General features: G+C 38.8%; 4 protein-coding genes across 7 annotated transcripts; 1 reads left to right on the forward strand and 3 right to left on the reverse strand.

The window, feature by feature from the left end:
- Positions 1-140: 140 nt before the first annotated feature.
- On the reverse strand, positions 141-6,203 carry LOC133849497 (platelet-derived growth factor subunit A). 2 transcript variants are annotated; one of them, XR_009895379.1, is made up of 5 exons: positions 5,874-6,203; positions 2,986-3,052; positions 2,393-2,913; positions 590-1,015; positions 141-376 (listed from the first exon to the last, which is right to left on the reverse strand). XR_009895379.1 is itself a non-coding variant. In XM_062285611.1 (4 exons), the coding sequence occupies exons 1-4, from the start codon at positions 6,201-6,203 to the stop codon at positions 284-286; spliced, it is 1,011 nt and encodes a 336-aa protein (XP_062141595.1). In that variant the 3' UTR covers positions 141-283. The 2 variants fall into 2 exon arrangements, 1 of the variants encoding a protein (XP_062141595.1); XM_062285611.1 differs by lacking the exon at positions 590-1,015.
- LOC133849496 (zinc finger protein 343) lies at positions 6,154-13,812 on the reverse strand. Its single transcript, XM_062285609.1, has 2 exons — positions 12,710-13,812; positions 6,154-6,282 (listed from the first exon to the last, which is right to left on the reverse strand). Exons 1-2 carry the CDS (start codon positions 13,786-13,788, stop codon positions 6,270-6,272), a joined length of 1,092 nt encoding a protein of 363 aa, XP_062141593.1. The 5' UTR covers positions 13,789-13,812; the 3' UTR covers positions 6,154-6,269.
- A 625-nt stretch (positions 13,813-14,437) lies between these two features.
- On the forward strand, positions 14,438-19,638 carry LOC133848774 (ubiquitin carboxyl-terminal hydrolase MINDY-3 homolog). Its single transcript, XM_062284470.1, has 7 exons — positions 14,438-14,465; positions 14,794-15,189; positions 15,343-15,476; positions 15,545-16,373; positions 16,437-16,596; positions 16,668-16,827; positions 17,339-19,638. The coding sequence occupies exons 1-7, from the start codon at positions 14,438-14,440 to the stop codon at positions 17,483-17,485; spliced, it is 1,854 nt and encodes a 617-aa protein (XP_062140454.1). The 3' UTR covers positions 17,486-19,638.
- Positions 18,867-20,348, reverse strand: LOC133849499 (S-phase kinase-associated protein 1-like). Of its 3 annotated transcripts, none has more exons than XM_062285613.1 (3): positions 20,187-20,348; positions 19,890-19,964; positions 18,867-19,636 (listed from the first exon to the last, which is right to left on the reverse strand). In XM_062285613.1, the coding sequence occupies exon 3, from the start codon at positions 19,628-19,630 to the stop codon at positions 19,142-19,144; it is 489 nt and encodes a 162-aa protein (XP_062141597.1). In that variant the 5' UTR covers positions 19,631-19,636; positions 19,890-19,964; positions 20,187-20,348; the 3' UTR covers positions 18,867-19,141. The 3 variants fall into 3 exon arrangements, with proteins under 3 accessions (XP_062141597.1, XP_062141598.1, XP_062141599.1); XM_062285614.1 differs by having other exon boundaries at positions 20,282-20,304; XM_062285615.1 differs by lacking the exon at positions 20,187-20,348 and adding an exon at positions 20,030-20,051.
- Positions 20,349-23,936: the final 3,588 nt, after the last annotated feature.

The raw sequence follows: 23,936 nt of genomic DNA on the forward strand, positions 1-23,936 counted from the left end.
ACAAAAAGTGGGGCAAAATGGAATGTACGATTTGTTTTCTTAATGAACAAACGTGATTAAAAAATAACAAATGGTCGTGGGAAGAAAAATACTGAAATTTAAGTGGATGCTTTTTAAGTGATATTAAGCTAAAGATACTCTTCTTTTTTTTTTTTTTTTGTTGCTCTTTGCATTTTTTCTTTATAAATAATTGTGGGTAAAGCACTCGTAGTATAAGTTGTGTATTCAGTACGATCGAAAAGGACTGCTCAGGACAGTTCAATGCTCCTCCCCAGAACTCCTTCTAGACGGTGTAGAGGGTGCTATTATCCGGCTCTACTGGAATGGCCTGGACAATGAAGCGTCTGCGATCCGAATAGTCGCTAGGTGCTGATGGCTGTTCAAAATAAAGAGAAGATACAACATTATAAATAAAACAAAGAAACAGCATATGCTTGACATTTAAAGCGTTAGTTGGATAAGCAATTAATATAGACAATTTCACCACGAATTCGAAACAATCGTTGAGGATCTTTGGCGGGATTTTTGGGGGAACGCAAGCACATGCAAGGAAGGAATTACAAATTATTGATAAACATGAAATACTCACACAATGCAACAAATACAATTGTTGTTCCTATTTACTTTTTGGGCCTCAACTCAGCTATAAGTTTACAATTTGCCTTAAACATTTTTCCTACATTGCCAATAATTATTACATTTTTGTTTTACATTTTTTCTTACATATCACAAAACGGTCCAAAAGATTGTTAACATTAATGATTAATTTATATTTGTCTTTTACTCAGCTATTTTGTTGGCTATTTTTATAGTGTCAATAGTGAAAATTCCTAACAATCTTGAAATAAAGCTGCCTTTTATTCTTATCACGGAATTTCACAATATTCAAACGAAATCCCATATGCAAAAGTTCGCAAATTGGAAAACGTTTGAACATCAAGACAATAACAACAATGTTTAGGTGTGTGTGTGTGTTTTTTTTTTCTTTTTAGGAATAATACTCGAGACTTTTGATCTAAAATGAAACAGAAACAAATACAAAAACAGTTTTAAAGGAAATGCAGGACGAACAACAAATGTGCAATGAAACAACGTTAACGCAAGTGAAAAACTGAACAAATGTTTTTAGGGAAAAGAAGCTGTGCAAAATCTAGAGCTGATGTTCCCCAGAATAGAGAAAACTTTAACTATTATATTTATACTTCTGTCACAATTATTATTATTAGATGTATTACTATTGTATTTAAACGTATACTATCTATTCCTCATACTTTGGATTGACGTTTGCTTTAATTTCCAATTACTATCCCAGTGTTCTTAAGGTACTTATTACAGTACAGGTTCTCCACTGAATAAATGATTAAAAATATAATAAGTTATTATTGCGAGAAATCAACAAGTAACTCTACGATTTTATGTGTTGTCCACAATATAAATTAAAAATAATAAAACAAGTTATTTTTAATACCTATTCAAGTCTAGCAACATTTCAAATTATCAGTATCGAATACTGTTTGTTCACTTCATTTTTGGAGACTCGCTAATAAATTAATGAAATGTTTACAATATAAACTATTTGAAAAATGTTACCTAGTCACTTTGTGTTGTCAAATATTAGAATTATATGAAAATAATTAGTGTTATAATATCCCTCTAAATTACGAAAATATACCAAAGGCTATATTTGGTATATTGATATAGTACTACATTCAAAATTCAGATTGTCAGCCAAACCAACTAACTATTTCATAAATAAGTTCTACAATTTGTATATGATCGCAACCCAATTGTCAGGAATCATAAAGATTATAGTTATTATTATATGTATTGCGACTACAGCTTCAAAATTATGCTTGACATTTGAGTTGCTCTTACAGTCTCTGAGATCTAGGTATTCATGCGGACGGACAGACAGACAGACATATCTAAATCGTCTCGCCTGTTGATGCTGATCTAAGAATTTATATACTTTATGGGGTCGGAGATGACTCCTTCTGCCTGGTACATACAAAGTTATAATACGGTGTATAAAAATGTAATTTTTAAATCAGAAACATGGAAATACCTTTTAGACTAATCATAGTATGTGTTGCTTAAACAAACCGCAAATCAAAAACATGAAATTGAGAACGCTTCAAATACAAAACTACAACAACAAAACTTTAACATTTGAACAATTAAAGAAAGCAATTGCATTGTGGAAGTGTAAATAAATAACGGAACGGAGAAACCAGAGACCAGGACAACCACAACCACAAACTATAAAAAGGATCCACCACCACAAATTGGTAAATTTCAAGGTAAGCGCAAAAACGTTGAATAGCTAAATGCAAAATGTCGATGATGCTGATGCTGGGTGGAGGAGGGAAAGAACGGGGGATTGTCCACTCACATCGGTGCATTTGCATTGCGACTCATCGAAGATGGTGCCGGTGGTGCAGCTCTGATTGTAGCGACAGGCGCAGGTGCAATTGGCATCGTCCCAATACTTGTTCTCCGATTGCTCCAAGCACTTGTCACGGGCATCCGTATTTTGGCACTCGCAGCGACACAGATCCTTGCGATACTCCTGATACGAGTTGCAATCCTCGGCACGTATCCGGCAATCGCATTTGCATTTCACATGCTGCTCCACCGTCACAATCACATACACCTTCTTCTTGCTATTGCTGCCATCCAATTTACGCACTCGCATCTGCAACGCCTCCGTCTCCGTCGGTTGGCAGGCAATCAACGTGGAGCCGCAGCAGCCGCTGCAGCGATTGACGCGTGTGCAGACTGGAGCATAGCGCACATTGCCGCCACTTTGCTCCGCCTCCTCTTGGCCCACATTTAGATCCACGATTGTCGGTTGTGGCGAACAGCTGGCGGCCATCGCCAAAGGCGGTTGATCGGCACTTCGCTTAAATTGTTCTGTGAAACAAGTTTTTTTTTTTTTAGTTTATTAATGGTTTCGCACTTTGAAGTTCATCTGTGTACACTTACCCCTCGAGCTGCTCTTGCCCTCAACATCTGTGTACTCTGTCGTCACATTGCTTAGCTCGAGAGACAGCTACGAGAGAGAGGGAGAAAGATATTAGTAGCTGATTATAGTAACTTCTATCTCGCTTAACAACCTAATTCCACAGTCGCAGTTACCTGAGATTGAGATAAGCAACAGAAATCTTCTTTCATGTATATACAAAGATATATTTAAAGATATGGTTTTTTGTGTGGTCGTTAAGTGAGATAATGTATGCCGTTAAGTGAAAATGACGTAAAGATTTAAAGTTATGATTGTGGATATAATCTTATCGCATTGTCTATACAATCCGAAGAGTATCTTAGCCATATTTTGCCGCTAAGTGAAAGTGGCCATTAAGTGAAAAGAACGCAAAACAATCAAATTATGCTTCAGAATAAAAACTAATCATATTCTCTATAAAATATGACGAGTATCTTAGCCAAATTTTTAAATAGGCAAATAAAGCACACAATATGCCGCTAAGTGAATGTGGCCATTAAGTGAAAATTACGTTAAATGATAAAGTTATGTTTGGGGATAGAAACTAACCATATTTACTATAAAATATGAAGAGTATCTAAGACATATTTGAAAACAAAGCTTATAATTCACCGCTAAGTGAATGTGGCCGTTAAGTGAACAATGTCGTAAAGCGTTAAAGTTATGCTTGAGCATATAAACTACAAAATATTTAAAGTATATCAACCATATTTTAAAATAAACAAATATGCATACGTATAAAAATAAATAAAATCACGTTTCGAAATATTATCGTTAGCGGCAACAACGAGAAATGCGCTTAAGCGATAGTTCCAGCAACTTGCGTTTGATACATCAAGCGTGACCTTTCACCCGCTTTATTGCTGCGCAAATGTCAACAGGTTGTAGTCGATAAGAGAGACCGTAACACATTTCATCCAGGCGACGAAACAGCTGCACAAAGCAACCCGAAACCAAAACAAAATGCTTGTCAAAGAATGAGAACAGCTGAGGAATCACTCAATGGAGAGGTGGAGCGGGGAGATCTCCTCACTCTTAACGTAACGGCAGCTTAGTCATTTGGCCAGGTTAACAACAACGACAACAACGCAAACCGAGCGATTGACGTCGCTATCAGACATTCCAACGAATTAAATGGAAACACGCGCAGCGCATAGAAATTCGCTATTGAAATGTCTCTGGCAAAGAGAGCACCGGAAACATCTTTGGCGACAGCTGAGTCAACTTTGCACTAAACCAACTGACATTTTACAGGTGTATGCGTATGTGTATGTGTATGTGGCTCAAATCTATTCCCTGTAGAATCATAATCGCCACCAGGCAACAAACATTGACGTCGACATCTGTTAACCAATTGACCAATTGACACGTCGCGTGTATTTCAGTTTGTTGTTCCATTGTTCCATTCGTGCCTTGGCCATGATTCACGACAACGACGACGACGGCGACGGCGACGCCATTTAGTGGTTAACTAATTAATCGTTAACAAAACAACAAACTATATTCATTCATATGCAAACATTGGGATAAAAGTTCAGGGCCGGCAAAGAAAGCATCTACAGCTATAATTTTGAGACTTGAAATTCTTAATTAAATTTCACACTTTTGATAGTAACTATTACCTCAGCTTAAACTTTGAATTCTCTTGTACAACTCTCCTAATCAACTGTTTCTTTATTTCATTATTTATTTCTATTCTCATACTTTGCTTTTGCAATTGATTTCATATTTTTGTTGTGGAATTTTTCTCGCTAAATCCACGTTTTGCTCATTAGCACCGTTTTTTTTTCTCTCTCTATGAAATTAACTGTTTCAGGTGGCGCAGCCAACTTAATAGCATGACCTTGCCAGGGTTGCATAAATGCCAAAGTGAGGTTAACAAACTTTACGTGTTGCAGTGCAAACGCAAAGCTTTTAAAGCATTTTATATTATTTTATTTGGGAAAACTCTCAGAGAGCGAAATTGATAAGTTAATTTGTGTAGATAAACTCAAATGATGCTCGTAAAATGAGATTAAAATGCTGTTTTCATAAAGAAAACGAATGTTAATGATTTAAATTTGAAAGATTGAAATCTTGAAATCATGTTGTAAGGTAGATTTATGCATCACAGCCGCTTTCTGTGGAGATTTTAAGCTCTGCAAAACATGTGATCGATAAATCGATCAGTTACTTAAAGAGAACACGACGCAAATCGAATTCTTGGTACAGTTGCGTTTAAGGAATCAAAACAAAGGCGGGAAATGCGATGCTTAACCATGCGAATTGTTTGTTTTTCCAATCGAATTATTTACATTTAAAGAATTGTTATCTGCAGCTGTAACTGTAACTGTATCTGTATCTGTTTCTTTATCTCTATATGCATCATCAGCTGTGTCTATAGCGTTAATGCTTATTTATTTTGCCAAAAATCGCAAAAACAGTTTCCGCTGCGGCGAAATTAGAAATCGAAGTTGAGGGCGGGAGAGAAGAGGGAGAGAAAGGAGGGGAGATTCGGGACTTATCTCATTTTTTAATTGGCTCGCAAACACAAGAAAATGTCGAGCGCAAATAGAGATGAATATGAGTAACGCCTAATTAAAAGCGTAATGCAAGTGATACAACACGCGTATTTGCTTTTTTGGAATCCAAGTCGGCCATTATCAATGTCAGCTACGACGAGGGGGCTACGAAGAGGGGGGTGGCAGACAGCCAGAGGCGCCGCTGTCCATTTGCAGTGCGTTATCAAAATGTAAACAAAAGTATGATCAAGACAGCGACTGTAACTGAAGCCTGCTGCTGACCCAAATAATGCAGCATCATCGCAATGTGGCGCCAACTGTTAAAAGTTGCTGCTGCTGCTGCGGCTGCGTTGACAGCGTTTACTCACCGTGACAGGCTCAGCGCCGGCAGCGGCAGCGCCTTGGCAGCAGCTCGACGCATCTGCTGTCTCATCGATGACACTTGCTGTCGCCGCTGACGCTGCTGCTTGACGCTGTGTTCGCACCTTGCTGGCGCCATGTTGTGCATCCGATGTTGATGTGTAGTAGTAACGGGACTGCGCAGTCGCCGCTGCGCTGCAGCTGATCAAAAGCAGCAACAACAATGCGAAAAACTGCGTTGACATTTGACGGCGACGTCGCTGTTGCGCATGCTGTAAATCATTGCTACTGCTGCTGCTGCTGCTGCAGCTGCGTGTCGTGTGCTGGGTTCGTGTCATTGCTAAGCGATGTCTCTCTGTTAAACCACTGTTAACGGCACGAGGACGCTGCTGTTATCGTGTTGACTATTGTTCTTGACTGCAAATAGAACAAAATGAAGGGGGAAAAAGAGTTAGTTGGAGCTCGAGATAGTATTTGTATTGTAAGTTAAAAGCTTTTTTCTTTTCTTTTCTTTTCTGATTTATGGCTCCCAAGAGTTGTGAGTTGTAAGCTGTGTGTGTGTGTGTGCTCTTCTCGATTTATTTATGACTACAGGTGTTCTCCCTCCACCTTCCCCCACGACTATACAACGCCATCCCACCCACTGGCAGACAGACGAAGACACTGAAGAATTGGGGTCAGTATTTGTTGTTATACATATTTGTTGTCAACTGTAAATGACAAAACCTTTTTATGGTTAACTTGACATTGATACAAAAGCACACACACACAAAACAGAGAGCCAACAGCAACAACAACAATAACAGCAGAGGCAAGTGCATCGTTATCATAATTAAACACAGACGAATACACCTACACACACATACACACACATACATGCATGCGTATAAGGTTGCGTGTGTTTGTGTGTGTGTGTGCTCACAATCATGCGTCAGGCATATCAATAAGAAAACCATCAAAATGATTACATGACACTTCGTCAATTAATTACGACATCGACTAGAAGATACCCTGTACTGAAATATTTATTCAAGTGAGACATTTTATAAAATATACATTTTTATTTAAATTTTTACTAGAATTTTCTGTAAGTAAGAAAACAATAACTATGAAAAATCAAAAACAAATATTCTATAATGTTCGATGTGTCATGAAATAAAGCAAATGATTTATTTGTAGATCTATTTTAGCTTTCTTTTACCGAAAGTTTTTATAAAAACACATCTATTTTTCTTTGTAAATCTATTTAAGCATTTTTTACTGAACATTTTTATAAAAACACATTGATTTTTGTGCTCTACAGTGGTTCCATTTGTGATTTGTGTATAATGTCATGCGGTTTCATTTATCTCATTTGAATATTTAATTTGCTTCTTAAAACTTTCAACTAGTTGCAATAGTTTGCTACAAATGCGAGCATACCCCTTGAGCTAATACCGTTACAGGGTATTTGTCATGTACAATTGAATTGCCTGGCACTTTGAGCCATTTTTGGTCGCAACAATGAATGGACACCGTTTGTTTTGTTGGCCTGGTTGCTTGAATTGGAAATCAGCTGGCCAAGAGTGGACCTATGACTGGATTTAATAATCATTACTTTGATAAAAGTTGCGTGTTTACTTTCCGTTGCAGGAAGCAATAGAAAAAGACAAACAGAGAGACATGTAGCGTAAGAAAGAGAGGGAGAGTAAATAACAATGACAACAATAAGTCTACGGGATACACTCATACCCAATGATCCGCAAGGTGCTGATGATTAAATACCCTTAAGTTGTATAATAATAATACAAATTGATAATCTTATCATGAAGCAATGTCATCAAATATTGTTTAGTTTATATTTTTTATTGAGGAAAGACTGATTCATGGAGAAGATATTATTATTACATTTATGTAACTTTATTTGCACTAATTGTTTACTAGCCAAGTTGCAATTTCCGCTGTGACTTTCTAATTTCCTGTCATAAATACTTCTGCAACTGACGCATAAAGGAATAATTTGTTGAACACCTTTGCTTGTGAATGAATTGAAAGAAGGAAGAAGAAGAAAGTGCAAAGAACCGATCAAAGTAAAGTAATCGATTTCGATAGGCAACTAGGCGTATCGATTTTAGTGTCATAACCAAGCCATGGGAGCGCATTTTGTGCAAACGTAAACATTAAAAAGGAAAACAAACTTTTTGCAAACTGCGCTTGTGTGTGTGTGTGTGTGAATGTATTTGTGTTTGTTTTGGAAATTGCGATGCATAAATATGAAAATTCTTATTATAGGTCAGTGAGCGCGCGAGCTTCAGAGTTTCACTTTCAGCTGTTTGCTGCTCAGTCGATTGTCGATAATGTTGCGCATAACAGAAATAATAACAAAAACAATGCACGGAGTATTTTGTATGCAAGTGTATTTGTGCTGATAGCGCGGCTCAAGGCAGTTTATCAGCTAAACAGCAGCACCAGCAATAATAATAACAACAACAACAACAACAACAATGCTTTGCGATTCATTCATAAAATTGCAACAATATGCAAAATGAGCCCCCCCACAAAAGCAAAGAATGCCACGCATACAACACATACAAGAACAACAACAACAACGACAACGACAAGAACTAAAACAAAACAAGGCGAAAAATACCAGAAGTGGAATACCAACAAAGATATGGCGTGTGCCTGCATTGGTGTTGGTGTTGGTGTTCGTGTGTGTGTGCGTGTGCGCTTGCGTGTGTTTAAAAATAGCTTAAGCTGCGATTTTCATACAGCAGCCTTACCGTTAGCAAGGGAAGAGTTTGCCTTGGAAACTTTCGAACAGCTTGAGCAAGCACAAAATACACGCACAAGGCGCACGCGCGCACCCACACACACACACACACACACTCCATACAGGTGTTTGTTTGCACAGCGCTACACATACAACCAAACACACAGTTGACTGTTATTGTTGCGGTGCTGCTGCCGCTATCATCTTGTTATTTTTTCTCTTATGCTGTGCTTTTATTTTCTTATGAACCCATTCTGCAAACAAATGCTGATTGATATGACAAAACCAAAGATATTGTTATTGTTGCTCACACCCACCTGCATGCTATATGATTCATCATGGGTGGCTGCAGGAAGCAAAAAAAAAAACTACAGACTTTCTGTTAACAGTGCGCTGTTAGCATGACTCAAGGCTGTTAAAACTGCAAGACGAAAAATGTCGTCGCCGTCTGTGCTTTCGGCATATTTTCGTATGCAGCTCTGAACACATGTGTTATATGCATCTGTGTGTGTGCGCGTACCTAGACAAAAGCTACGTGCTTACACTCTGCTGCTGCGCAGCCGCCGGCTTTGCTTATCACTTAACATATGTATGTACGTGGGTTATTTACTTATGTAGCAGCAGAGAAGCAGAGGCAGAAACAGCGACTGCGACAGCGCATGTCAATGCCGTCTATGACGACGCTGCCTGCGTACAGATTACAAAATTAAGCACGTTTTAATTATGTATGTGTGTCTGCGGTTTAAATCGTTCCCATCGGCGCCGACAACACCAGAAGCAGAGAGGCATCGCTGAACGGTGCGTCATGCTGCTGCCCAGGTTCACATCGCCCGCCAGGTTGTCATTCAGAGTTGCCAGATCAAGCAAACTCCCACCAAAGCGATCGCCACACTGTGTGTGTGCGCTTTTGCGTGTGTTAGTGTGCAAAGGAGTGCCAATTTCAATTGCCAGAACAATGCCACCCTAATAGCTGTGACAGGGACAGCAACAACATTCGCATTGGCGACGAGGCACGAAGAGAAAACAAAAGGGACACACAGACAGGGAAAGATAAGAGCAGCCGCTGTCGCAGCAGCAGCAGCAGCAGCAGCGTCTGCGCGCAGCTCACGCACAGAAAATGCAAATCAATTACAATTATGAAAACAAGTAGGAGTAGAATGCAATGACAGTTGACGACTATCGATATACCCTGCAAATATGCGTTTAGCTGTTATTATGCAATTACAATTTGTATTTTGTATACAAAATTACAAAAAATTAGCATAGTTTTTTATTAAATATTATGAAACAGTTGCTGCATTTCAATTTATACAAATTATATCAAAAGTTTTACTTATGAGTAAAAAAATATAAATTATTTTGAACTTTTATCTTCATATATACAAATTATGAAACAATTGGGAATTTTTATTTAAAATGAAATGAATCAATTTTTTACTACGGAAAATTCAAAATGAAAACTGGATTAACTAACCAGCTTAGTCATGAGAGTACAGGGTGTGGTAATAATTCCTACATATCAAGAGGAAAATATTCGTAGAACGCTTAATATAACAACATGTCTGCTATAACTGAGGTAAAGGGCTACTGCGGGATACTGGATGCTGTGTGCAGGGGGATTTCAGAGACACACACAGGGTCTTGAGGGCGAGTTCTGTAAATGTAAAACAATTTTTTTTTTTTTACAAGATAAATTGTGGATTTGATGGCCCCCCAAGCGGTCTACTCGGTGGTCGGTGTTGGTCGAGAGGGCATAAACCCAGGAAAACAATTGAAACAGAACGCGAGTGTGAACGATAAGCAGACAATAACATAAACAGGGGCAGAAGACGATAAGACAATTGTGATCCAAAAGCCATTGGATTCCCGATCGATAATATTTATAGTATGTATAGTGAAGATGGTATCAAGATAAAAGTAAATATTTATGTTTCAGTTTTCTTGCAAACCTGAATATTATAAAACGAAAACAGTCGCGCTTTCGCAGTAATGAAATTGGATATTATAACCAGTTTTGGCTTAAAAGTTCAATACTATATAATTTCGGTATTGCTTACGTCTTTTATCACAGACTTGTTCTCAATTTATTTTTTGTTTATTTTTTAATCAATTTCACCAAAACACGTATTTCGAAAACTGAACACAAGTGACAAATGATTTAGATTGGTCGTGAAAGTGCACAATTAGCAAATAGATCAGGATTGACAATGGTCTTTCAATACAATATATATGAGTCGGATTTCCGTTTGAATATGGAGCACTCATTCCGGTGAATAAACACAGCACAAAACACAACCATTCAAGCTGCAATTACATTGTGATTGTTATTCGCATTCACTTAAAAAATAAAATAAAACAGCATGCGTTATTCACATCTTGGTTGATTTAGCTAATTCAATTTGCACATTAAGCTAGGCGCCTAAAAATATATATAGACATTCTGACCAGTTAGGGAAGAGAGTCGGATCAGTTGATAGCACGTGGAAATGCAGGTAACGGACATTGGGTATAATTTTTCAATCTACAGAATGCAAACATCTTTAATTCCGTCCGTCTGTCTGTCTGTCCACTTGCTAAATCGTCGAAATCTCGTAGACTATTAAAGCTACAACTACCAAAGTAACATATTAATTAATTGCCGGGTATCTCGCAGTTGAACTGCAGCTTTTTCATGCTTGCTTTAAGCCACGTTTAAACACACACACACACACGCATTTGTAGGGGTTTAGTCAAGCGCAACGATTTGCACGGGTTTTTTATGTGATTTTTTTTAAAACAGAGAACAAAACACAAAAAAAAAGCAAAAAAGCAATTACAACTTGCGGCGATGACTGATAAAAATATTGTTCTCATTTGAGATTTCAAAGCGCAATAGTAAATTATGTATAAAAAAATAAAATAAAAATAAAGAAACAGCCACAATCAAAAGCAATAGTCACAATGCAGCAGCAACCAAATGAAAAAGTCATTATACATAACAAAAACCAAAAACAAATAAACTTAACAATAACAACAAATAACAAAAAAAAAGTTGTTGGCGTTCGAGGTTCGCTACTCGTTTTAACTTTGCTTGACTTAATTATACTTAAGTTAAACTCGGTTATTGTTGTTGTTTATGTTTTTTGTTTTTGCATAAAATGTGAATGCACTTACGCGAATTGTGTTGTTATCGCAATTGGAGAACGTTCAAAACAAAACAAAAATTTTCAAATACAAACTGCTGTTGACTTTGGAGAAGTTTTGTTAACAGAGGAGTAGAAAAATGTGCACGTACAATAAATACACTATAATGTAAAACACGCACACATAAAAACACAACAAAAATGCTTTAATTCTTTATATTTTTTTGTGACGATGTTTTGCGTTGGCGTCGCAGTCACAGTTGTCGTCACTAACACACAACGGTTAATAATCCAAACACTAGCACGTTTCGTTCAAAACTGTCGTCTGTGTGGGCCAAGTACGCGACTTTAAATGACAATAACGTTTTTTTTTCGCCGCGCTGTTGCGCTCAGTGCGTGCTGCCGTGCTTCTCTCCCACTCTTCTACTCTCTCGCTCACTAACTCGCACGGCTGCTGCGATCGTCTCTTGCTTTTTACAGCTGCTGTTAAGGCGTATGCGTGCGTACGTGTGTGGGTGCGAGCGAACATTGCTGCTGGGTGCAGCAGCAGGTGCGCTGTTAATTAACAGAGTTTGTGCAGGCGCCAAAATGTTAATATGCAAAAATACACGACTGTTTTTTCCTTTGCAATGGTTTTACGCGTAAATATGTTATTAATCGTAAATAAAACTGTGCAAAATGCATATTTTAAAAAAACAGATACTACTAAGAAATAAATACCACATAAACACTTTAAATTTGTTCTTTTAATCAGAACCAACTGTTTAAGCACCTAGATCTCTGATACTAAGTGCTACCATGTCTGTCTCCTGTTCGGTAGTCAAAATACCTAATTCTCACAGATGATTAAAGTTAAAGACTCTAAATTTGGAGTCATTTCCTATGAGCTCAGATTTAATTTGTTATTAGAATCTCGTCACACGTCTGAACTGAACTATAACTATATTAAAAGAACCCTTTGGGAACTCACCAGTTATGCTTAAGCTGATTGTGGCGCAACAGGTCAATGGATCGAAAGAACTGCGTGTTGCACAGTTGACAGATGTGCTTGATGTGACCACGCTCCGACATCAGATGCTCCGTCAGGTGAATGCTCTGGGCAAACGCCTTGCCGCACTCTGGACAGACATGATGGGTGCGTTGCATGTGCTGACTGCGCATATGCTTCAGCAGATGATCGGCCGTGGTGAAGTCCGCCTGGCATTCGGAACAAATGTGGGCACGCAACAGGACATGTTGACGCTGAAGATGGGCACGAATTGCCTCTCGATTTTTGTGCGTTTTGCCGCAGAATATGCAATCGAGTGGATTGCGTTGATGCGATTGCTCCACATGGTTTAAGAGGCTGATGCCGCCAGTGAAACCATTTGCACAAATGGGACACACATATGCACTGGGTTTGGGCTTGGGATCGGCAATGCACGACTCTTTGTCTAGGTCCATGGGCCAGCCGAACGTGAGATCATCGTCCCAGTCTAGCATTGGCAGCAGTTCGTCGATGTTCTCCTCCAGCATTTCCAGATCCTCCGTTTCGTCCACCACACTGCCATCACAATTAATATGCACCTGATGATCGTTCTCGGCGTGCTCCAATAGGCGACTCATCGAGCTAAACGCGCGGGCATCGTTGCAGCTGTCGTCGGCACACATTCCACAGTAAAAGAGCGAGTGTTCGCCATGCCAAGATACGACATGTTTATAGAGAAAAACCGGGGAGCTATAACGTTTGCCCGCTGTGCCGCATTGCAGGCACATGTAGCGTGTGTCGGTGTGTTTGCGTTGCATGTGCCGCTGGCGCAGCTCCTCATCATCAAAGAGCGTTAGGCAGTATTTGCACATGTGCAGTCGCTCCATGCGAGCATCGCACAGCTGTTCATGCGTCTTGCAGGTGAGAAAGCGCGAAAAAGCGACCAAGCAACACCGGCAAAAGTAGCGTCGTCTTGAGGATTGCCGTTTTTTCGTACTTGCATTTTGTATAAGGCCAGCGAGTGCACCTTTCTTATTGTTGTTACCCAAATGTGCCTTGGGTAGTATACGCTTTGGCTCCATTTTGATTTACAAATTTTACTATTTACTGCTTGCAATTTTAACCCGACTTTGTTGACATGGTATCGATAACTGAGATTTGGCGGTGTATCGATATCTACAAACTGCTTTCAACTGTTGCAATGCATTTCAAAGTGCATTGTAGGTAGTTGTAAATAACTGCGAATAAATATATATTTATTAAGAAATCAATTATTTATAATAAATTACATAAACTGACATCCACCGGCGTTGTTTAATGAAACTGACATCATCAGCAGCTTGCACATTGGCAGCACTTGCAGTTGTGTGCACGTAAATTATCGATAGGCATTTTGGTTGCACCCAAAAGTAGTAATTTGGTCATACTAGCAGGCGCCGCTGTTGTGGTATATTCCGAAGACAACGTCGTTTCATAGAAAAGCGAAAAAGTCGTTAGTTCAGATTAAGCTTTTCAATGTGTTTTCTACATTTTTGCTACAAATTTATTTCTTTGTATGTACATAGATTTTTTATATTATATAAATGTTAGCTATAATTAAAATTAATACTAACGCTATTATTAAAGCAATGGCAGCAAAGGCCTTCAGCTTAGTATTTACATATTTACATAATTATGTACATAGATTTATTATTGTTATAGTGTAAGCAAAAGTTTGAAGTTTTTTAAAATATGCGCGCTGTTAATGCACTGCTTGGTGGTATATTTTTTTTTGTAACCCAGCTTTAATTAAGACATTTTGGCGATTGCAATTGCGGTCACGCTGGCGCCATAATTCGTACATCCCTCCTACACTGTTGCATTTCGCAAATGCATAGGCCAAAATAAAATAATAAAAAACAACAAAAAAATGCCAACCTAAATACATACATAAATACATAATTTTGTTTGTTGTTGTTGTTGCATTTCGATTTCGATAAAAGACGAATACATTTAGGTAGTGACGTCTAACCCCCCGCCGCCCTTTCCGCCCGCCGCCGACGAGCCGCGTTGAGCCGCCCAAAAAAAAAAGCGCAGAGTGCAGTAAGCTGAGCAACGAGGAAAACGCGACGCGGAAAGAAAGTTGAGCGACGCATGCGAACGCGAACGTGAACGCGAACAGCAGCGCAGCGAAAATTGCGCCTCGCCGAAAAGTGCATCAGCAGCAGCATCGGCAGCAACAGCAGCAGCAGCAGGCACGACAGCGACGTCGATGACGTTGGCGTCAACAGCCTTGGGACTCAGCACAGCAACAGTCGCAGTCACAGTTGGAGGACAGCAACAACAGCAAGAGCTATCGATGGCAAGTGGCAGTGCAGCAACAGCAGCAGCTGCTGGACGTCAACAGCGTCCCAGTGATAGCGATTTGCGGGAGCTGCGCGAGATTAAGCAGCTGCTGTGGGGCGATAATGTGCGCGAAGATGTTTTCACGCGTTGGTCTCAAGGTAAGCAGAAGCAGAACACAAAAAACAGAAAAAGCCAAATTAATGCAACGCGCGCGCTTTTCGCTGTTGCGTGCGTGCGTGTTTGTGCGTGTTCGTGCATGTTTGTGCGTGTCGATTTCGCTATATATGCATCTATTTGCATTTATGTTACAGGCTTTGAATTTAGTGATGTGGAGCCGTCAGCTTTGGTGCAAAAACAGGGCGGTCCTTGTGCTGTGATAGCGCCCGTTCAGGCGTACTTGCTGAAGAGAATCATCATGGACAAGCCAGGCATCCAGCTGATCGACGTAAGTTCGCCAAAGCGTCTCTAGCTTGCATTTACACTCACTCCCTTCCCCCCTTCACACTCTTTTAGCTGCCACGCGAGGAGTGCGAAAGTCTGTTGATACGTGCGCTGTGCAACATTCTGAAGAATTGCCGTGCGCATCGCTATAAGATTGTCACCCTGCACCCTGATTGTCGTGCAACCAAAGAGCGTCGCCTGACGCCACCAAGTGTCGCCGCCGCCGCCAACACCAACACCTCAAACACAACAACAAATCCGGCTGGCGCTGCTACTGCCGATGATGCTACCGTCGAAGCGGCCATTGAGGCCGAAGAGCAAGCCACTGAGATGGCAACTGGCAATGCAAGTGCAACGGGAATTGATGCTTCAGCTACAGGTACAGCGACAGCAGGAGGAGCAGGAGCCGAAACAGCTGCTGACGGCACAACGTTGGTGATACGCATGCAGCTGAATCTGACGCTAACGCCAGATGAATTCCATGATGGATTGCATACGGTGCACTTTCATCATATCACCGATGTGGCACGCTTCTACATGCAGAACTATAGTCAACTATCGCATACATACGGTGTGCTGCTCTTCATGTATTCGGTATTCCTAACCAAGGGCACGGAACAGGTGAATGCCGATATATCGGATACATCGGAACCGCTGATACATAGCACATACGGTTATGGCGCTCAATCGCTGATCAATCTAATGCTGACGGGTCGGGCTGTCGCCCATGTCTGGGACAATGAGCAGGATGTCGGTGGGCTCAAGTTGCGCGGCATCTCTGAGCAGAGTGATATTGGTTTCATAACGCTAATGGAACAGATGCGCTATTGCACTGTCGGTTCATTCTTTAAGAATCCACGCTATCCCGTCTGGGTTATGGCCTCCGATACGCATTTAACTGGTAACCATTTTGCATTGATCTTAACTCTTTGTTCCACATTTAAAAGCTGCTATTTCGTTGTAGTTTTGTTTAGCAACGAAAAGAGGCTCGTGTCGCCGGAGACACCATCGGAAACGGGACGTCGCGTCTTCAAATCGTACGATCCGGAAGGCAATAATTTCATATCGAGCACCTTGCTGCGTGATGTGTTGGCCACACTGCATCTGGTCAGCGAGCCGGGCTAGTAAGTTGTCTACTATATTAAGAGAGAGACACATATAAAGATAGTATCTACATATTTTATTGAACACACAGCGTTAGTCTGATGCAGAAGCGACTGGATCCCGAGAATCTCGGCATTATACTCCTCAATGCTTTTATGGATGAATTCTATCCGCAGGAGCGTCGGTCCACACCGGACACATTCGAGCTGATGCACTACAACGGCATACCGGGCTCCAATGACAACAATAAGGTGTGTTTTCAAACGAAAATTTTGGAGTGTAGCAGCACTTATTTGAACAATTTTAGGAAACTAAGCGTCGTCTATGGGATACCATTTATCTGTAATCTGTCTGTCTATCCATCTGTGTCTGTTTGTCTGTCTGTCCGTTCATATAAACACTTGGCACAGAAAGTGCATAAAAGCTTGTATCGCAATATTGAATAACAACACTGATTTAGGTGAAATGAGGTGTTGACTTTGGGAAATAACTCTAGCTGTCCCTGAAATAAGTTGAGTTTTCAAAGGTCACTTCTGACTATACTCTAGGCGTTTTCTATACCATCTATTATTTCTGTCTGTCTGTCTGTCCAGGCTGTAAAACACCTGGAACTTGACGACTATGAAAGCTAGCGTCGTTAAATTTGCTGACATCACTCTTGTGAGTTCTACGCAGCTCAAGTTAGTTTTAGACTACAAAGTTTTATAACCATTGAAAAATAACATATGTATGACTAATTCAATAAGTTTTTATTCGTCTCAGGTGCGTTACTATTGTGGCTCGGCCATATTGCTGGAGGGTGATCTCAAGTCGATATGCACCTCGAATCCCATGGTCACTTGTCTGCAGACCAAGTGGCCCAACATTGAGATCAATTGGCATGATGCTCACATGCCTTCGTTGAATTGACGGCCACACTAAAAGAAGAGCAACAACAACAACACAAACAAAAGAACAACAACAACAGCAGCTGAAGTAGGCAGCTGCAGCAACAGAAACAAAAGTAGGAGGTAGTGAAAGAGAAGCCGAAGAATACGGTGAAGAGGAAGAAAACAGCTGTGCAGCAAGTGCAAGCAACAACAATTGGATGCCAAGCACACTTTTATTTCAAACACCTTTCAATTGTTTATTGATAATTTATTGAGAAAAAAAACGTTTTAAAAACAACCAAAAAAATGCAAACGCAAAAAAAAACAACAAACAAAAAAAATGAACAAGCAACTAACACACACACTTACATATATATATTGAGATATATATATATATATATATGTTTGTATATCCTACATAAACACACACACATACAACAACACTTATCCCCCAACCTGTGCATAAAAATGTTATGCAGATATTAAATTTTTTGCAACACATTTAAAAAAAAAACAATTTCAACATGAAACACATGAAAAACAAGCGAAAAAAAAAAGAAAAAACAGAAAGCATAAAACATATTGAAGTGAATGTAATTTTAGTTTGCCATTGTAATTTATAAGAGCCAGCGAAAATGATGATAAATGTTAAAAGCATAAGTCATAAACAACCAACAAATGCATGTCACATTAGCGAAACAAATACACACAAACAACTCACACACACACACATGCACCCAATGCGCCCCTCTCCACACACACACACACACACACTCATTCAGAACAAAAAAAATTTTTGTTTATGGCCTTTTAACAAATTAATTGTAGTGTTTAAAACAATTAAATAAAATTAACAAAAAAAACTAACTAAAATGCGTTACCAATAAATACACGAAACACAAATGCAAAATAACAGTCGAAATAGAGAAGGATAGCGCTAATGCATGAGAGCGAGAGAGTAAGATTGAGAGAAGTATGGCAACAATGCACTCAACAACAAAAAATAAAAACCAGAGAAATAATAATAATAAAAATGTTGTAATCCAAAAAAACGAAAACTTGAAATTGTGAATAACTCTTTGCGAATGTACTATATATATATAGATTTTGTTGGAATTCTACGAACTTATTTATTGATATTGTTTTGTTGTCGAACAAATTCTTACATTTTGTTTCTTTAACTGAAATGCAATTTCTATTACTTAATTAAAAAACCGCTTAAGTTGTTCCCATATCTAAAAGAGGAAAAAAAATTGACAATTGGCAATTTGAAGGTAACTTTTCTATCGATAAATTCCAATTGAAGTGTTTGATGATCACGATCGTGACTAATGCAGGCACATTTATCAAATCGCTAATCGCAAGTCAATAATCTCAATAAATAATGTGAAGTGATGATGAAAAAAATCAAAGAAACGTCGTTTTGTTTTTGGAGATTGTGTTTCTTACTTTAATATTTTTGTAATTGATATTTAAGCAAAATTCATTTTACTCGCGAAAACGAATTTTTCAATCAATTGTTTTTGTTTTTTGTGTTTTTTTTATTTAGGTATTTTGTTATGTTTTTCTTTATATTCTTTGTTAAATAACGAAGCTGTTTTTAAATTTAGCGCGCATTGTTATCCTCCTGTTTCTCTGTTCCGACTATAGCCAACTGACAGACGAAGAATGCATCCATCATCCACTCTTCAGCACTCTACTTCTCCTCACACCATTCGTTCTCCTTGCGCACCTGCTCCTCCTCTGCTGGCGTGAAATCCTTCTTGATGTTAAATGTCTTGCGTATATCCTCCGGAGTCTTGCCCTTGATCATGTTGGCCACAGTCTTGCACGTTAGCTCCAGCAATCCCTTGATGTCCAAATAGTTGGCAGCCAAGATCAATTCAAATAGGGTGCCCTGATCCACTTTAAGGAAATCTGCATCCCACGATGTGATGTCATCGGTTCGCTTCTCCTTGCTCTCATCGTCCTCGGTGGGCTGTGGATCATCCTTGTGATAATTCGCCCAGGTTAGGACCTTGCGCAATATGGTGGAGTTCACATTGGGCAGCGGAACAATGGCATTCTCATCCTCCTCCATGCCGCAATCCTCGAGCATGGTCCGAATGGTGCCAGAGCATTTGGCGATTTGTATATCAGTATCAAAAATCTCCTCATCGGAGGATTGCAACTTGATGGTCGGCATATTGATCTACAGCGAGAGTCACAAAAATGTTACATATCAAATAACTATTTTGGGAATCCACAGCACACAACAAAAACAAAGGACCGCCATGTGCACAGTCATGCGTATGCATATTGTTGTTGCATATTCCAGTACACAGACATTTGCACACACACACATTCATGCTTTCCAACTTGGAGATGGCGTCTCATGCTTTTACTCACCCCACCATCTTTCTTACTACCCGCACATTTCCTATTAATGATGATGATGCACTTACCACAATTGAAAATTATTAGAAGGCTTCAAAGTTTTCTTTGTAATGTTTTCGGCTTTGATGAATCACGCGGCGAAACTATGTAATAAAAAAAAAAATTACCTCTTTTATAGAATGCGAAATGAATGCAATAGCGAAATTACGTTGCTTTGTACGATAACTTTGTCTTTTTTGTTAACTAGCATGTAATCGATAAGTTTTATTTTCCCGAATTTTTTGCAAGGATTATTGAACAAAAAGAGCGAAATAAAAAGTATATAGAATAGTAAGCAATGTGTGGAACTAAAACACAACACGCACCTGACACAATAAACCAAAAAACTTATTGCAAGACAACAATAATGCTTCGAATTGTTTGCTTAAATTCCAGACTTTTTTATTGACTTGTTTTGTACCTTACTTGCGTTTCTCTCGGCTATGTTTTTCCTCTAGAGATGACCAAACATCGATAACTCAATCGATGTTTCGATAGCGTTTCTTATCCATTTATTTAAACATTAAATTTAATATAGAGAACATGAATGCTTATTTTATTTCTCAAACTGACAGTAAGCTCAGCTTGACTCGATTCGCTAATATTAACTTTACTTCAAATATATTATATTTGATATTTATGCTTAGCAACACTTAATAATTGCTATTTAAAAAAAAAGTGTTCAAAACGCCGCAATTTTTTAAACACGTATTATTCAAAAAAGAAATGAAAAGTTAAGAAATGCTTAACATATTTTTATTTAACTCAATCTATAGGTGAAAAGGAGTTAAACGAAATATTACTTATATATTGTCCCAGCAAATAAAATATGGAAATCGATTATCGATTTTACTTAAAAATGTATCGACATCAACCCTGTATCCTAAAAAATTCCATTGCTTGGTGATTTAACATAATTAATGCTAACAGAGTAGCGTTAACAGTTTTTTGTGCGAATTGTCGTGCAGAGGAAAGCTACTGTTAGTTAACATATCAATTTTGTTGCTCTCAGTTTTTGTCAACACTGCGCTGTCCCTTGTCCTCGCTGATCGAATATTTTTTTTAAAATCGGTTTTTTACACTGCGTACGCATTTGTTAGCAGTGCGGTAATAGTTGTTACGGTTCCGCATGATACAAATGATATACATCAACAAATAAAAAGGGAAAATAACCGAAAAAATACCACTGAAATAAATCAAATTAGGTGCGCGTGTGTGCTGAACATCTTTTTTTTTGCATTTGAATACATTATTTTGTGGCCGTTTAAAGTTTTGTTGAAACATTGGAACATCGAGCGCAGGTCGCGACAATTAAGTACAAAAGCAAACGCAAAAGCAAAAGGCAAATCAAAATCAACAGGTAAATAGCAACAATAAAGATGACACATGATGTATACAAATATACAATTCATATAAATAAATATATACATATGTATATCTAAAGCAATGTATATATGTATGTTTGTGTGTCAAGCAGATAACTGCAAATAACATATGTACATGCAGACACACACGTACACACATATATATTAAATGCGTGACATGTACGTGTGTAAATAGCAATAGTATGCGTGTGTGTGAGTGGCAGACATCTCAGTTATTAAAAATGTCTGCAAAAAGAGAACAACAACAGCAACAACAGCAGCCGGCAGAAACAACAGCAAGAGTAACAACAACAAAAACAACAATAACAGTGACAGTGCAAGCAATTTAATTGCGCTTCAAAATTTCCAAGGTGTAAAGTGAAATGCGACTATAGAGGGCGCTAGAATTTGCCCCCTTTTCCCCCTCCATCACTCCCTCCTTTTTGCTAATCACATTTCTCAGCTCCATACTGCCGGCTTACCCATCCCCCCACCTCTCTCACACACTCTACACTTTGTGTGCGAAGGTCAGCTCAGTGTGTAAGTAACGTGGAGTGAGAACGCGGTAGGGAGGGGTGACCCTGCACTTGCCGCTAAATTATTGATTTGCTCAACAGAGCGAGCCGAAGCGAAAAGCAAAAACAACTACTGCTCCGTCGGTAGCAATAATAATAATAATAACAGCAACAAAAAATATATAAAAAAAAACAGCTGTCAAACATAAAGTTTTGTTATACCCTATTTATATAAGGACCCAGAGCAAGCGCGACAATTGATAAATAGAAAAAAGTTAACATTTGCATTCAATTGCACTTGGCACTTGGCAAGTGTCTTCTAGCGGCGAGTGGCCTCCCAAAAAAAGGAAAAACAAAACAAATACAAGTAAGCCTAGCAATCGCGACTGTGGGTGGCGCCATCTAACGTAGGGTGGTGTGGTGTGTGCCGAAAACGCAGCTTTGAACTCGAGTTATTTGGTCGATTGATGTCGTTGTTTTTCGTTGTTGTTGTTGTTGTTGTTATTATTGTTGCTCCTGTTGCTTCCTCCACACATCTAACGCATGCTTAATGGATGAGGTCATTTCGTAGTCGACCTAGCAAATTTGCATGCCACTGCCACTTCCAGGTTACAAGTTCTATTCTTGGCCCTGTCAGACAGTTTCCGATATTACACACACACACACACACACACACACATATATCCATATACGCACTTGCTCATTTGGCATTACTTTACTGTTGTGTTGTTGTCTCTCACTCTCACTCCGTCTCGCTCTCGCGTATTTATCGTTTTTATTTTCGTTTACATGGCTATTCCAACATTGATACGAGCGATAAGGTTTATCATAGCATTTAAGTAATTACACGGTCACACTTAGCGAACGCTGTCCGTCTGCCTGTCTGTCCGCTCAGTTGAGCAGTGATAACTCTGTCGTTATCAATCCAATGCTCTCACTCTCATTGGCTGATCCATCAATCAGGCTGAAAGCCAACTGCCCAACTACCATCAGCTGACCTCATTGCTCTGACGTTGCCAAAAACTAAATCAGAAATTAAATACATATATAAAACCCAACATCAAGTGGGCAACACTTCAATTCCGCCCACTTCTAATATTCCATAGCCATATCCGAATATCTCGCTATACAGATCTCTGACAAAACGTGCTGCCTTTATCTCGACGCTCCCCGATTGTTATGTCAATTCAGCTGTTTTGCTTCCCGTTTTGCATAACCAACTCACGATAATGAATGCGACTCTATAACATATAGTGCATATATGCAGCTTGTTTATCAAGCCTAGAACTGTGTAACTACATTTAAAATGAAAAAAGAAAAACAGAAAGATAAGAAAGTTGCCACGAAAACAAGGTGAGTTGTATTTTGATAATAAATAATGAGCTGTCAGCTTCTTAAACGTGTCGCTCTTTTAGGATGAATCCAAGGAACGCAATGAAGAATGTTCTATTTCTCGATTTCTTATAAAGCATATAAATACCAGAGAGACGGAGCGAGAGAGGAAAATAACTGAGATACTTGTTTCATTAATTACGAAACGTCTAGACGCAAAAAAGAATGCAAAATAACTGACTCAAACTAGCTGTGACGATAGATAGAAAGAAGCCGAAGATTGGCTGCAAAATGATTTCACAGAATCAGAATGAAGATGAAAACAAAACAAACAAAATAAATCCCAGCGGAAAGAATGAAAGCAAATAAACAAACAACTCCAAGAAAAATGTTACAATCTCGAACCGGTTTATTTGTTCTTGATTTGATGTGTGCAAAAAGATTCCATAGATGATGTTTGTCATGTGATTTTATGGCAACTCATACAAAAAGAAAGGATAATCGAAAATAATTAGTGGATGTTTTATTTTCACAATCGAAATGCGTTGAGAATGATTTATTAACAGAAAAGGAACAAAAAGATATGGAACTTATTTTTGGAGACATTTGAAACAGAAAATGAAAAAGAAACTTTTTGGACTTAATCTGGATGAACAATCGGTACAATTGAACTTATCAATTCAAACAGCATAAGCTAGATAAAGCCTGGCGCTGTCTTTAAATATAGACGAAGGCAATTTCCGAAGCCAAAAGAAGTCTAGATTAGGTAATGTCTGGAAAAAACAGAAAGAGTTCGTCAATTAGTTGCAAAAAAAAAGAAAAGAATACAGTTCAAAGCGATACGAAATGAATTTGCGATATGTCA

Source organism: Drosophila sulfurigaster, chromosome X (genome assembly GCF_023558435.1).
Source record: "Drosophila sulfurigaster albostrigata strain 15112-1811.04 chromosome X, ASM2355843v2, whole genome shotgun sequence".
Lineage (NCBI taxonomy): Eukaryota > Metazoa > Arthropoda > Insecta > Diptera > Drosophilidae > Drosophila > Drosophila sulfurigaster.